General features: G+C 40.9%; 1 protein-coding gene across 1 annotated transcript in view; it reads right to left on the bottom strand.

The window, feature by feature from the left end:
- Positions 1-8,756, bottom strand: part of DNAI1 (dynein, axonemal, intermediate chain 1) — a 138,499-nt gene extending 129,743 nt beyond the window's left edge. The window contains exons 1-6 of the mRNA XM_010564240.1: positions 8,751-8,756; positions 6,296-6,364; positions 4,358-4,456; positions 3,333-3,413; positions 1,651-1,777; positions 187-266 (exon numbers count right to left, since the gene is read on the bottom strand). Of these exons, the coding sequence (XP_010562542.1) occupies positions 187-266; positions 1,651-1,777; positions 3,333-3,413; positions 4,358-4,456; positions 6,296-6,364; positions 8,751-8,756 (462 nt within the window). The remainder of the gene's footprint in view (positions 1-186; positions 267-1,650; positions 1,778-3,332; positions 3,414-4,357; positions 4,457-6,295; positions 6,365-8,750) is intronic.
- Positions 8,757-16,088: the final 7,332 nt, after the last annotated feature.

Here is a 16,088-nt window from a genome sequence, read left to right on the forward strand (position 1 = left end):
CCGAAAAAAGGTAGGAGGACCCCAGCTGTGCAGTAGAATCTGCAGGATCTCACCTACAGCAAAGACATCTCAGGCATAAAAGAATCAATCCCAGAAGCTTCTCAGCAAGCCCATTTTATAATAAAGGAATTTCAAATCTAATATTAAAAATAAAATGGATGCTCTCAGCTGCCTATGGACAATTACCTGAGTATCTCCCGTGCTTTCTTCATCTTTAATCTCTGCCTCTTCGGATGTTACTGCAGAAGTCTCAACAGAAGCCTTTTCTGATAATAGAAAGAGTAAGTGAATAAGCCTAGGATAATAGGACATAGTATCCCATATTCTGCAGATCTGTCTGTCTTCTGAAGCATTAATATACAGATGCATCCTTTTCTGATGCTATCTCATTAGACAACACAGTAACTAATCCCCAATTTGGACAGTGATTGTTTGCTCAAAGCCACAAAAGCAGCCAATTACTAGAATGAAACTGCAGTAATTCTGGCCGGACTGAAATAAAAAATCTGATTTCAACTCAAATCAAACTTCTGAAATCCATTTCTGATCTGAGTAACTTTGTTTCTGGGTATCCCTTCAGCTCTGGACCCTTCTGCCCTCCAAAAATGGCTGCAATTATGTACAGCAATGAATAATGTTTTCAAGACACATAGGAGCTATAACATGGTTTGTTCTTGTTCATATGGATAAAAATGAATATAATAGTCTTGTTAGAGAATCATGGATGTCTACATTCCAGTCACAGCCTTGAGTGTGTAGTCATGCTAGCACCAAGCTGCTTGAAACTAGCTGGTTAGGAATCTACGAAAAGCACTGCCAACAACAACAATCCATGCTTTCATGGCATTGAAGATCCCATTCAGCACTTTCTCCTACTTCAAATCACCATGCACATTTTGTTAAGCGTGAAATAAAAGAGGCACTGACCCTCAGAACCTGCAAGTAAGAACTATTCTCAGGAGCTTATCCAGTGTTATTGCGCCTGGCACTTACCACCTTGAAAGGACACTCTTTGTGATACAACTTTTTTCACAAACAGCGGATATATGAGAAAATCACTAGGCAGTGCATCTCTCCCTGCTGAAAATTCAAACCTAGAACTCTTTACTAACAACAGAGCTTTTCAGCCTCTGATTAAGGTGTCTTTTTGCCTGAAAACCTTAAGAATGGTGGTAGTAACTCAGATCAAAGGTCCAGCTAGCTTGATATCTTGTATCTCACATTGTCAGAAGTACGTGTGCTGGTAAGAGTGTAAGAATTGGTGAAGTATATGATAGTTTCCTGAACAATCACTCAGCCTCCAAACATTTCCGCTTTAATACTTTAAATCATGGCTGAAACTTTGAAAGCAGGCTAAGAAGTTTAGACATGAATGTCCTATTGATGGTAGTGGAAGATGTTTAAAAGACACTAAACAGCTCTGAAAATTTCAGTGTTAGTGTTCACATGGCTCAAAAAGTGTGCACCGTTTTCTACACTGTGGCAAATATCTGGCTGATTGTTTTTTCTCTTTTTGTTTCCTGAAAAGGATGCAAGTCAAAATAGGAGGTGTTCAACTCTATGGTTATGAAGCATGATCATTGCCTCATGTTGAGTAAGTGGTACCAGTGCCTAGCTGAAAATGATTGTGGTTTCAGATAAGAAACCTACCCACTGCAGTACTTAATCTGATCTTCTGCCGTCTGCCTTCATCTGAATCTTTCAGTATCATGTTTCCATTCAAGGAGAAGTGAATGGCCATTTGATCCACATAGCTTATTGGCTTGTATGCTCGCTTCTACAAAGAGGAAAAAAACAACAAAATCAGCGTGGAAAAAAAGAATGTTTAAACCATGTAGCCTAAATTGTTAAAGCTAAGAAGATCCATACTGATAAATATAGGTTTGTTATTGGCATATTTACACTGAATTTCTTCTAGCAGGTATTTATATCTCAGGACACTGAGAGCCATAAATTAAAAATACAATGAAAAGAAGCAAGAACACGAAACCTGTAGTTCTCCAATACTACCACAGCAAGTGAGTTTAAATATAGTTCTAGCAGACCTCTGCTACACAGCATTCCCTAAAAGACTCTCATCTCCTGTTGTGCTGAGATCCCTGAATGAGTTGTTATACCTACACAAGACCAGCACCATACATAGAGAGCAGCTCTGATCTGGAGACAGTACAGGCTCTTAGCACCATGCCCAGGTTATAAGCACTGCACTAATTCTGTTACTTGATGTTGATTGGCACTTACTTGTGGACCACGATACAGTGCAGGCATGCACCTAGGCTCAAACTGTGTATTTAAATTTTGAGCTGCACCTAAAACCAGTCAGAAGCCACTGCAGACCACAGATGCTTCAATAGTTTCTTCTTAAAAACATGACTGCTTTCTGTACCAACGACAGCATAGCATTGAGCCCACTTCAGTCACTGTGGAGGATTTGAAGATATGGATCATTAATCCCCTGTTTCTATCCCATAAATATGGAAAACATCAATTCCACATAGAAGAGAAAGTTACCTTATTTGCTTCCACAAGACTGATTTCCTTTCTCTGGTGATCTTATGTAATGGTCAAACTAGTTACAGCAGCACAGACATGAGACAGGCTTGGGAATATATCACATGGTTGTCTGTTCCCTGCCAAAGGTTGGGGATAATCCAGTGCTGGAGCTGGAGGAGCTGTCCCTGTGTCCTTTCTTTCAGGGAGTGTAACCCTTCCAAAGGAGGAGTGGGAGGCAAAGCCATCATTCCACTCTCCCCCTGCGACAGTCTCTGCTGCTAGCTGTACATGCTAGCAGAAGGAGGCTGCTCCAGGGTAAAGCAGCATATGCTCTGCACACACAAATGTGAAGGTGTGACTCTTGGATGTTTCCTGGCAGTCTTTGATGCACCCTCCCATGCTCACTCCTACTCATCCTGAATAGAGCTCTTGCCAGTGATTTCACAAAGCACATTTCTAAGCTTTCCTATGATTCAAACAACTGAATCTTGATGTGAGGGTACTGAGGCATAACTGTCTTACAGATTGAGTAAAGCGTTGCCTTGTGTCCTCTAACCACCACAGAATGGAAAAAGTTATGGCCTGAGATTAGCAGCACTTTATTATGTTCACTGCCAGATCCTGTTGAGTAATTGTCATATCCTACTTCTGCATTAATACGTCAATGCTTTTAGACTTTTACCTTCTGCAAAAGCCCTTTAGGAACCATTGGCAGTAAATATGTAACAAGATGAAGCCGCATTAAAAGGAAATTTACCTGGTTATAAATCAAAGGAAAACACAAACCCTGTTAATTGCAAAAAATCTCATCCTGGTTTTACAGGTCTTGCCACACTTACTTTAAAGCTGTATCTGACGATATTCTGGGGAGCATGGGGATTATTAGCTGTCAGGATGCGTGTAAATTCCTCTTTTAATTCCTTTGGAATGCAAACAAAGTAATATTGTAAATAAAACTCCACTATTAATACAACATACAGCATACAAAAATCACCAGGTTTATGCTCAGTTCTGTGATGTTCAGTTTGCTGCAGATACCTCATGTGCAGCTGATGCCTCCACAAGAACAATGCTTGGAGCCAAGCTAGCTCAGAGTGGAATCCAGAACAGTCATCCTACTTCCTAACATAGTATTTTAATGGGCTTTCTTGAATTCTTTAGCTGTCATGTTAGTTCTTATCTAAGCTCTGGTAGCACTTGAAAAATGCTAGCTGTATTCTATAGGGCAAGAAAGACAACCTGTGTCTTGAAGCATACACTGTCCAAAAATAAACAATGAGAACAATAAGCTCAGTAGCAGTGCTTGCAGGATCGACAACTGCGAACAAAAAACGGTACTGTTGTTAACTGTTTTCAATACCTGAGTGGGGGGAAGTACATATAGCTTCCCTTTGAGAGCTACTTGGAGGACAGGGAGCAATGCTAAAGTTTACAAGGCAGTGAGAAGAGAGAGATAACTGCAGTTGGAAGGGTGACTGACTGCAATCCTACTGAACCAATCTGAGAAGAAATGGCTATAAAACTCTGGGACACCTCCCTGTCCTGTGTATCACACACAGGCACCTGAAAAGCTCAGGGTTGGCTCTGAGGTCCTCCTTATCTGAGTGAAACCCCAGCTGCATTGCGCTCTTCAATCAACTCCATGCAGTTACATTGTCTTAAGCCTAGAACTGTGTTTCAAAGCACATTCTCCCCATTTTCCTGCTGAAAGCCATTTCAGTTTATGCTGCAGACACTGTACTTTAGCAGGTACTGGAGTTTTGCTCTCGCAGAATTTCCTCCAGAACAAATGGATGAGAGGTAGGCTTTGGCTTAGGGAGTTCTGTATGGATCTCGTAACAACTACAGGCACTGTTGTACTCACAGCTTCAGTCAGCTCCAGTTGATCTGGGGGTTTGACTAGAGTCTTTGCTGCAGCCCATTCATCTACCCCTTCTCCTGCTTCAGTGGAGACATCTTCATCCTAGCACAGCAATGACAAGCCCATTAGTGCACCAAGACCATGATTGTTTTGCCCCCTCCAAAAGCAGCACTACTCCAGGCATGGAACAAGGAGGAAAAAAACAGCATTCCCCCAACCATCTGTGCTTTCAGCATAGCAGATAAACCCAGATGGCAGACCCAAATCTGAAGATTGTTGAATGGCTACACTTGCCTGCAAGAGTTCAGTGGGTTGGAGGAGCTGCTGTCTGAAGATCATTCCTAGCCTGTAACAAAACGGGAGTAACTCCAGTAACAAAACTCATGTAACTGCACTTCAATTTCAGTTTAAAATTGGGAATTCTGTTTCTTTTGACCATGTAACACCCAAATGAGCCATACTTTAGGACTACTCAAGGGCACAAGTCAAGGACCTGCAATTACTTCTGAAGTGCTATTCTATAAGGTACATTTAGGAATTAGTTCAAGATACAAAGCTGCAAAGATGCAGCTCCTGGAGGAATGTCAACCATTTTCTTGCAAAGGTCAGCAGGTCTGCATTCTCCCAACACAGACAGATGCTCCTTTTGGGCTGGGCTTGTGTTGATGTCATGATATAATAGCATTAAGAGGAAAATGAATCACTGCAAGGATAAATTTCAATTAATTGTCATTATAGATAAACTGCCAGAACACAAAGTTGCTGATTAAAATGTTTAACTGCTCCAGGCAAAATTTCTCCCTCAGTTTGAAATGTGTAATGGGTTGATTTAAAATAAATCAATCATTCCTTTAAATACAGTTCTCTCAGGTCTGCTAAACTTTATAGCCATACAGAGCTGCCAATGAGTCCAGGGTATAAGTGAATGCTGGTTGCAGGTCCAGGGACTGGACCCAGCAAAGCTTTGCTATCTGCAGAGCACCACAAAGGTAAAAAGCACAATGCTGTGTAAAAACATGCAGTGGCTGAAAGAAACACAGAATTCTGCATATGCCAGGCACCCAGGGAAAGTCACAGGCTGCAGCCTTTTTTTCCCCAAGGGTGCTGAAATGAAGCAAGCTGTAAGGAAGGTCAGGAGCTCTGATACACAAGAGACTATGACGGCAGAACAGTTTGTGATTTAACACTCCCCACATGAACACCTGCTTGCAGGGCATTTATCATACACAATTCCATGCCACTTAGTTCAGTAGCTGTTTTCCCTAGTGAATCAGATAAAAAGTGTTGTGGGTTTAACATTTTTATTTATGTTTTTCATTTAAAAGTAAGTAACTTTTCACTTTTAAAGGGTCAAAAGAGGAACATTTAACAAGACTGCGATTTGTCCTAAAAAGTGAAAAGCTGTTTATCACCATGCCTGTTTAAAGACATGTAAGCTGTCCTTCTTCCATCCATGCCAATGGAGCTAAATAGGAGGAAGGTAGATTAAATAAGGGTATTCTAAGCATTTATTTGCTCAACAGTAAAACCATTATCATGAGGGTTACAGTCAAAAAGTTAACACTATTTTCTCTAATGCTTGTATTTCTATGTTAATTAAGTGAATATGGGCTATGTTTTGAATTTTCTAAACTGAGCAGGCAGTTTTCTCACAGTCTGTGTCAGCTTATATTTTGGAATTTACATCCCAAACATTTTAGTTTAATCTTTTCATACTGCATTTTACCTAAATTGTACTTTTGTTTTAGCTGTCATTTTTATTCTAACTTGCTAGTGTAATTCCCTCCTCAGCAGAAATCTAGAGCAACCCCTTACTGCTAAATCAATTGGAATGTTTCCAATTCTATAAAACAAGCCATTGTTCAGACTGAATCTAGTTTGCATCTCACAGATAAAGAAGTAAAAAAAATCTTTTAAGACTCATGGATTTGTGGATCTTACCCGTTTTTTAGATACAGCTTTAGCAGGCCTTGGTGGTACTGCCTTTCCTCCTGAAGGTCCACTTTGGCCCTGAAGCAAGAACATACCCAGTGTAAACCTTCAAAGTTCCTTGTTTCCTAATTTAACCAAAGCAGAATAAAAGTTTAATGTGCTTATTAATGTTTGCTCCAATGCTATGTTTCAAAAGCCACATATACCAGTATGTTGTCTATAAATCATTTGAATGAAAGGCAGTCACTTTCATAATACAAGACAGCAGTTTATCAACATGAAGAAATGCTAGGCTTTATCCTTGTTACTGCCTATCTGTGATACACCTAAATGTCACACACACAGGGTTCTAGGGCCTTACTCAAACATACAGAAAGGCCGCTCTTGACCCAAATGCTTGCATGTCACAGTGAGCCTGGAGACAGCAGATCCACAGCTACAAAGCCACGAGTGTTGAAAAACTGTGGAAAACACTGATGAGCAGCTGGGAAGTTAACCACTGCCAACCTCCCTGAACATAGCACAGCACAGAAAAATTTTTATGACAGGCTTTAGGAAAACAATGAAATAGTTGTTTACAGGGAGTCTTACAGAATATTTCCAAGGAAGATTACCCAAAGGTTAAGGAATAACAGAAGGGCACCAGTGACAAACCTTTGTGAAAACTTTACAGAAAGTGGGAGAGGAAATGAAGAGGATGCTTTTGAGAAGACACTGAGGGACAGGCAGGACCAAGAACCCAGAAGGCAGAGGGAGAGAGAGCTGATAAATCAAACAAAGGAAACAACATTAGAAACCTTGGCAAGAACAGTTTCAGGATGGATCCCAGATAACATTCGATGGGATGGATGGGAAAAGCAGAGGAGTTACTTGGAAAAAGTGTTTGACTTTGTGAACAGGAAAGAAGGGGATACTAGAGAAGAGAGAAGGAAAACGAAGGGGTGGGGGAGCAAGTTCTCATGGGTTTATTGATTTTCTTTAGAAGAACATTAGAGTGTGCTTTCAGCTCAGATCAAAGGTCCACCTAGCCAAGTGTCTCTCTCCAACAGTATTAAAAAAAAAAAAAAGATATCTATGGAGCTTTCTCCAGGATGCCCTCTCAGCTTGCCACAGGGACTTGAATCAGAAATGCTATCCTTTTTACTTCATATCAGTGAACCTTTTTCTACACAAACTTATTCAGTCATTTTGCAATCCATGCACATTTTTAGCATGCACAACTTCCACAGCAAGGACTCCCATGGTACAACTACATGCTAATGCGAAGAACTGCTTCTTGCTTTTTAAGTCTGCCACTTGCTGCTTTCATTAGGTTTTCCTAGTCTTCTACTGGAAAGCCCAGCTTTATCACATTATCAGTTTTTCATCCCCTTTTTCATACCTCTTATGGACACCTTAAGGAGCATGAGTCTCTACAGATTCCTAGACTTCTCTTACGATTCCCCTTCACTATGAAAATTAAATACTCACTTCAACCATCTGCTTCCTATGTACTAACCAATTAAGCAGTCATAGCGACTTTGACCCAGTACCCCCAAGCCTTGTTTTGCAAGGCCCATTACTTGTTAAGACTTGACAATAAGAATTCAGAAAAGAAATATTTTCAGAGGAGAATGTAGCAGAGATGTGAGGCTGTGACTTTCAGTGTCGTTTCTCTTTGTACAAGCTAAGCCATGTAAAACTGCTGTTACTAACAAGGTGTCAGGGATTATTTTTTTTCCAGAAGATACATATTAAAAGCTATGAAAAATGAGCAGACTGATACATTTCTATGCTTAGAAAATGTGTCTCACTTTGAAATACAAATTGTTGTGGCTCAAGTGGAGAAAATAAAGAGTTATGACATTTCCTTTGTAATTCGACTGTGGGCTGGTAGCACAGCAGAGCAGAGCCCCTAGGAGCCCCAGCGTCACAACCACTACTGAGACCGCTGGATTACACAGCTGGCCTGTCTCCCCCATGTGATTGCTTAGCAATGGGCAACAGAGCATTGTATCCTGCAAGGACCATGCTACATGTGAATTAGATGTGATTTAAGCAACAAAAATGAAAACAGATTTTCAGAGCAGAATTTTATTCAGATCCAAATCAAAATCAAACTCTTAATTTTAAACATGAAACAAAGCCTACTCAATATTACTCTTTGTAAATGAGTCTATAAAAGCATTTATCCAGCACCAAAGGCATTGACAAGGCAATCTGAGGGTAATTGGTTTTGGCAGTTGCACAGATTTCAATTAACATAATCCAAAGAACTACCTGTGAGTAAGTATCTGCAATTGTATTAAAATCTAAAAGTGATACTGATGAAAAGCTAGAGTTAGGGTGCACTGGAAGGAAGCAGCACAAACCCTGCTCTGCTCTCCACACCATAAAGGGTTTGTAGGTAGAGCATGAGTGATTCTCCTAATCAACCAGGGGACTATGGCTAATTTGCTTTATTTCTTTTGTCTTTGTATGGTACCGTCATGGTTTTACAACTGTAACTTAATGATACAGTACAGGCCTGGTATGATAGAGAGACCCTGAGGAGACCCAGGATGTGGCATAGAGGAGTACAGGCAGGGGATAAGAGATGGGGCATAGGCTTGACCTCGGAGACCCCGCAGCTGTAAGCATCTCACCACTGGCCAGTTAGAGAAATGCAGATCTGCAGACAGGAGAACTGGACAAAGCTGGATTTAGGGGTTGTCCTGGTTCCAGCTGGGATAGAGTTAACTGTCTTCCTAGTAGCTGGTACAGTGCTATGTTTTGAGTTCAGTATGCGAAGAATGTTGATAACACTGATGTTTTCAGTTGTTGCTAAGTAGTGTTTAGACTAAAGTCAAGGATTTTTCAGCTTCTCATGCCCAGCCAGCGAGAAAGCTGGAGGGGCACAAGAAGTTGGCACAGAACACAGCCAGGGCAGCTGACCCAAACTGGCCAACAGGGTATTCCAGACCATGGGACGTCACATCTAGTATATAAACTGGGAAGTGGGGGCAGGGAATCGCCGCTCGGGGACTGGCTGGGTGTCGGTCAGCGGGTGGTGAGCAATTGCCCTGTGCATCATTTGTACATTCCAATCCTTTTATTACTACTGTTGTCATTTTATTAGTGTTATCATTATCATTATTAGTTTCTTCTTTTCTATTAAACCGTTCTTATCTCAACCCACGAGTTTTACTTCTTTTCCTGATTTTCTCCCCCATCCCACTGGATGGGGGGGGAGTGAGTGAGCCGCTGCGTGGTGCTTAGTTGCTGGCTGGGGTTAAACCACGACAGAGGTAACAAAGAAAACAAAACAATAGTATCTAGCGCACTAAAAAAGCATCATATACAGTAACATCAGGTGTAATGTGAAACACCAGACCAATGGAGAAAAAGAAACCCGTGAAAATGTGTTAGCTAACTTATAAAAGAAACTCCAAGTGGGTACTAGAGTGAAGAAAAAAACATCCACATGGACATGTTATCTTTCCCAGTGAAGCACCCCAGATGCTGACACCTTGCCATAACATCCCTACCAACACCGCCAATGACAGCAAAATGAAACCATCAACCTTGGGAACTAGACAACGGGAAGAAGGGTGAGCACAATACCAGAAAAGGGGTGGAAACTGAGAAGCTTGCATGCAACAATTTTAATTGCATTATTATTATTACTATTATTATTATTATTAATGATCTTTTTTCACAGAAATACTTCTTATTTTCTGTAATAATTAGATCTGGACTGATAATGTTTAGAGTAGGATTTCAGTCACACTTACTTAAATTCTTAGCTTTATATATATAACGTGTGCCTCCTCTTTGCCCATAAACAAGATTTTGAGTGTAACAAAGTTTACAGACTATTTAAAAAAAGAACCAGGCTCTTAACTTTGTCTTAACTTTGATCCCATGCATGTTTTTACCCTTTATCAAAGGGTAGCTGAGAGTACCACATGCAGTTGTGTAAAACTGGGAGAGGGTGTTCAAGGGAGGGGTCTCATTGCATCAGTTGGTGGGATTTACTGCCCTTCTCCATTTGCTTCACTCCTACTTTACTGCCAGACCCCACTCTCTGACTGTGGCAGCTTGCTTCAGGGCTCCCTGGGAACTAAGTGAAGTAGTTCGCCACAGCAGGGAGCAAGAACATCACTGGCAGGATAGTTATAAAATTGCACTTATTATCTCTAGTATTTTGAACTAAAAAAATCCAACTGCCCTCTCCAACCTGAACAGTTATGCCTTAGACCTACTTGGCTATCACACAGATCCTTGGCCAAGTGCTGCATACTACAGACATAGTCAGCCCCCTCCAAAAGGGTGCTAAACCTGAAGAGAGAGGATGGGAGCCAGCACGCACTGATCAGTGTAGGCCCTGAGCTTTCTTCCATATGTGCCCCACAAAGATAGGACAGCCACACCTGTAGCAGGTGAGCACAGGTTTGTCTGGCAGGTGGTAATAGAGTCTAGGAAGGTGTTGGTCCTTAGCTCATTCCAGGTCCTTCAGCAAAACTCTCGTCTCCTGCCAAGACAAACCACCCCTCACGGCACAGAGATCTTCTTCACCAACAACAAAAGTTGAATATCTGATTTGTTGGATATCCTGGACTCTGGCCAGTGAAGGTAAAGACTGCAGCTCTACTTGACTCAATACTCTACAGAAGTCAGTATAAGAAGCAGAAGGCAGCCTCTGGGATGCAAGCATCATTCCTATGGGGATGCGCTACCGCAGGCTGCATAAAGTTCCTCCCAAAGTACCTAAAACTGTTGGAATCCATCTGGAAGGTGACACAAACATGAAGAGATAAGATCCTTCTATTTTTGCAATATTAGCACTAGGCAACACTCATCAAAACTAATAGATCTGTTTATTACAAGAAGCAAGGTGGGGAGCAAACATGGGCTGGTCAAGAATACAAAATCTTTCACATCACCTCCTAATTCAAATAATAGCACAAAGTTTACTGCTGTGCCACTTGCTGAAGAAGGCAGTCCTGACACTCCTTTTTATTGGTGTACCTGTGCTTTGTCCTTTTGGTATTTCTTTTGCAAGCTCCTGCTCCCTGTAAATCTTTCCAAAGCCAGCACAGTCCTTCTTCATACCTTTCCTTAAAACTCCTCTCTGCCACATTAGCTGTAAAGAGTCCTCAACAGCACTCAGGTGGTTGGTGTCCTGCCACCACAGTTCAGAATGATGGCCACTGCCGCCTCATTCTTCTTTTTACTGTATCAATGTGTTAACCATAAACTATAATATAATATGTAATCCTTTTGCTCTGACAGTGATTTCTTTGTTCCACATCACACAGTGTTTGTACAACAGGGAAGAAGTCACAAATGCATCCGCAATACAGATAAAAAATAAACTATAACTGAATCAACATAATGATTCTATATTCACTAGCAAGATGCTCATGATAATGACTGGCCTTCATAAGCATCTCTACAATTTAAGCACATTTTTGCTGTTACATAATTAGCTACAGGAACAAAAATTTTAAGTTAACACACTATTATTAGCATCTCAAAAAGAAGCATTCAGAAGTTAGAAAATGCGAGAATTAAGGTTGCTGGGGCAACCTTCAATTCATCCCATTGGGCACAGGCATTATGATACACATCTTAATTCCACAATCACACACTTTGTTTTTGTAGGTGCCCTGCCTCACTTAAGCTCTCCCAGGCTTACAAGCATGGACAGAATTCAGACAATAAGTTGCTACTAGTATTTTGGTTTATGTTGTTCAGCATCTAGAGTGGGCTTTTCTAATGCATAGCCTAAGTCAGACAGCCAGCAAAGAACATTTCAATCCAAACAGTTACATTTTAGAAAATTCTATATAAACTGAACATGGTCTTGCTACAGAAAAAATAAACAGTCTTCCTGAATCTTCCTAATAAATGGTGCTACTATCCCTGCCTTTAATAATAATAATAATTAACAAGAAAAGGAGTGTGAATAATTATGAGGAATTTATATTAGGAAAAAAGACACACTGTTGCTAGGGAACTAAGGAACGGGTAGGAGGCATTAAGGAGTTATAAGGAGTTTCTCACCTCCAGGTCACGGTCATAACTCTGACCATCCTGGCAGGTGCTCCACTGCTACTGTGAAAAATGCCAGAGTGAGAATTTATGTGTGCTAAACATGTTTTACTCTGATGAATGCCTTACATTAAATAAATGAACAGATTACCGTAGTTCCCACAATGAAAAGATATCAGAAGCCCATAATAGTCACAATACTTAAATTAAGGATATAGAAAACTCAAGTGACTGTTCTTTTCCAGACCTTTCTTCCAGTATGTGTTTATGATAGCAGCACCTAGAAATTCTTCCTCAGGCCAGACATCGACTATGCTACAAGACAAATTGACTATTGACTACAGCAAAGATAGAGTAATCCAACAGGATGATACAGATGAAGAGAGGAAACAGCTGAAAAGTGATGCTTTAAGTGCCATTTAATTTTCTTTTCCCTTGCCGCGGCTGCCTATAAAGCAGACAAGCCATCAAGAGGTGCAAATAGCTGCAAAATAAAGCCCTTCCGCAGGAAGATTTCCTGTTGCTGACCTATCCAGCAAGCACTTCTAATTGTATTTTTAGGTAGGATGTTTGGGTTGTCTCCAAATGAAATTCCTCTAAACTTTTTTTTTTTTTTAGTTATAAACCAGGAAAACTAAAATAAGAAACTACTAGCTACTTTTGAAAGGACATTGCTGCAAATGAAAAAAGCACTAGCAGGTTGGCATTTCGTAAAAGCTACCTTATTTCTGCATGCCAGAAACATGTAATGGGAGGGCAAGCAGCAATGAGATGCAATGTCTAGTGGAAGTTTTGCCCTCAACACCCTAGTAACGTGTTTCCAGCTTGGCCTGCAATATGGAAAATAAAGAATCATACTCAACAATCCATTCAAACCTTGCCTTTCTTGCTTTATCCACAGTTATTATTACTGTTTCTTTTTGTTGGCGATGTGACAGCCACTAATTGCTGACCTGAGACTCATTAACCAAATCTATACAATAGACAGGACTATCAGTACCTGCCTTCTTGACTGAATAGCAAAAGCTCTGAAGCTTTTTCTAAGTCCTGGAACAATCATGTCTGGTTCTTTTTTAACAGCTATTTTCTACAGGCCTACTTTTCAACTATTTCATCCTCTGCTGCAGAAAACTTCTCACTTGTCAGTGGCAATGCTGATGTTAAATAAATCAGCTTTGTGTCCTAGGAAGCAGAGATTTAGTCTCAAGAGCAAGTGTTCATTTAAGAACCGGGTTGAATCCTGACTTTGTGGCAGCAGAAATCCTTCAGGAAAAAATGTGTCCATCCCTCACATTCAGATCCAAGGCCTGCCCTGACTAATCAAGTAGGAGATGCAATGATGCTACCACATGTGCTATCCTGTCATTCAGGATGAGGTTTCTCACTATAGCCTTTGCTGGGTGGTACAGCCTTCTCCTATACTGTCAGATTAAACTGCCCCTTCCAGACTAGCTCTTGCAACTGGTCCCTGCATGGTGAGGAGCCAGACACACCACTATACAGTCACTTCTTGAGTAACGTAAAATTTCTCCCCATGCTTAAAGCATAAGGTGGGCTGAGTAGATCTGGATTTGTAGATCCAGCCTAAAATACCAGAAAACTCAGAGGCAGGGATGATGCAGGTTGATTACTCTGCAAAGCTGAACTGTCAGTTCTTACTAAGAAAATTTTCCAAGGGCTGAAAATCAATTACATATTAATGAAACACTCATCAGGGCAATGACAAACACAGACTATACTTTTTTAAAATCATTAAAGAGACATTCCTGCAGCCTTTCCGCTTCCCATGCTAGCTGTCATGATAAGACAATCAGACTACAAGACTGAGCAATCACAGAATGCTCCTGCTAAGTTTACTTCATCTTCCTGAGCAGAGACATTATGATTCCCAATTCCTCTGGAGCACAGCACAGAGGTTAACATGTAATCTGAAAAAAAGAGAACACCACAGCTGCTTGTAGGGTACTAAAGGGAAAAAGGACAGACATTACAAGAGCTAAGCTTGACATTTCTGTAAAACTGTTTAATAATTTCCTGCCAGCTTTTTATTCTTGTTTTGAATACTAGCAAACTCCACAGTAAACCACTGCTTGGCACAAAGAGCAGAGAAGCACAGAATGGAAGCAAAGCCAAAGGAAGCGAAGTGACTTCTAGCCTGCCCTGCAGCAGACATCCATTTACACACACCAGGGATGCCAATTTAAGAGCTATTTGCCGATAACTTTTATAATCTGTTTTCTGAGAGACACTAAACTGAGTGTATATTTGATATTCCATGGATGGTTTAATGCATGTTTAAGAGCCAGTAAGCACCTTAAAAGCCTTTGCTGGCAAAAAAGTAAAATGTGTCTGATTGTTGCCTGTGTTTGGGGAGGGGGTCTCTTTGTTTGTCTTTGACAACTTGCTGAACAGAAAAAAAGCTGCTTATATGTCAGTGGGTGCAAGACCACAAGTCAGGTGTAACAAGAAATGTCTCACCGTCCAAATTCACATGCTTTCTTAATGCTGCATAAGTGACCTGCTGCTGACAATGGGGTTGACCTAAGTGATAAGACCAGACAGTCTGGTTTTTCACACTGTAAATGCAAAGAAGTGTATGCTATGTCAGTTAAGAAACCATAACCAAATCTTGCTTCTCCTTGGGGTGGGTTCAGCCACAGAGGTACACAGGAGTACAGGGTGCTCTCCCCTGCTCACACAAGGCTTTTCCTTGAACCACAAAGAAAAGACACGGAAATCTGGAACCAACACCTCCAACAGCATACCTGATAACCACATTTGAAATAACAATCTCAGAACTGTTGGCCACTTTCTTCTACCACCCAGGACCATGCATGGGACTGACACCAGGCTAATGCGGTGCTGTTTGCCCTATCAACAACTTTCTGCATGTCTGTGCACATGCCACACAGGTCAGTGTTTTTAAAGAATAATACACGTCTGAGTGTCCTGTTTGTCACACTCAAGACCTCATTTTCAGGGGAGCTGAGAATCTAATTCTTCCATTCCCTTCGGTCTGATGCAGGGATGTTGGCTTATGCCTTTCCCTAATTCTACATCTTCCCAGAATACTGTGGAGCTCAATTGTGCGTAAGACATTTCAGTCCTGAAAGGGAGAATGTTACTGAAGTACAGAGTATACATAAGTAGTATTATTTACAAAGCTGCATCAGGAACACAAAGATCTAGACATACCCAATTATTTTAAGACCTGGAACACTGAAACACATTTCTTATTAATGTACACAAATATACAAGAGCCTAAAGATGCTTAAGGCTCAGATCAAGTCAAACGATTTATCTGGAAAGCCACAGCCTTTACCTCAGATGGTCAACCAGACTTTGACATATTTTCACCCAGGAATATGGGAAATTTCTTTCAAAGAAGAAAAAGACATCAGGTGGCTGGAGATTGAACTGGAGGGTGAAGTCACATGGATAAAGAAAAAAAGAGTGAAATAAAGCAAGAAACTGATGTCAGAGGAGAAGGCAGATACAAGACAGGCAGAGAAGATGGCCAGGCAACCACTACCTGTAAGGGGAAAGAAGAAGAGGAAAAGAATTGATCACAAAGCACTTGAAGAACACACAGCCATGAAAGCAGAGGAGGGGCTGGAAGTGACATGCAGTAAAAGGGAAGGACCTGATAGTGTTCGGATAACTATTTCAGCTTTGAGAACAATCTCAGGAAGAAAATTTTCAAAGGGAAAGGAGTCAGCAATGAAGAACCTAGGAGGCAGAGCAGAACAAAGCCATATATAGGAAATAGAGGAATAAAAAGCACAGC

The sequence above is a fragment of the Haliaeetus leucocephalus genome, unplaced genomic scaffold (assembly GCF_000737465.1).
Source record: "Haliaeetus leucocephalus isolate CR32 unplaced genomic scaffold, Haliaeetus_leucocephalus-4.0 Scaffold176, whole genome shotgun sequence".
Taxonomy (NCBI): domain Eukaryota; kingdom Metazoa; phylum Chordata; class Aves; order Accipitriformes; family Accipitridae; genus Haliaeetus; species Haliaeetus leucocephalus.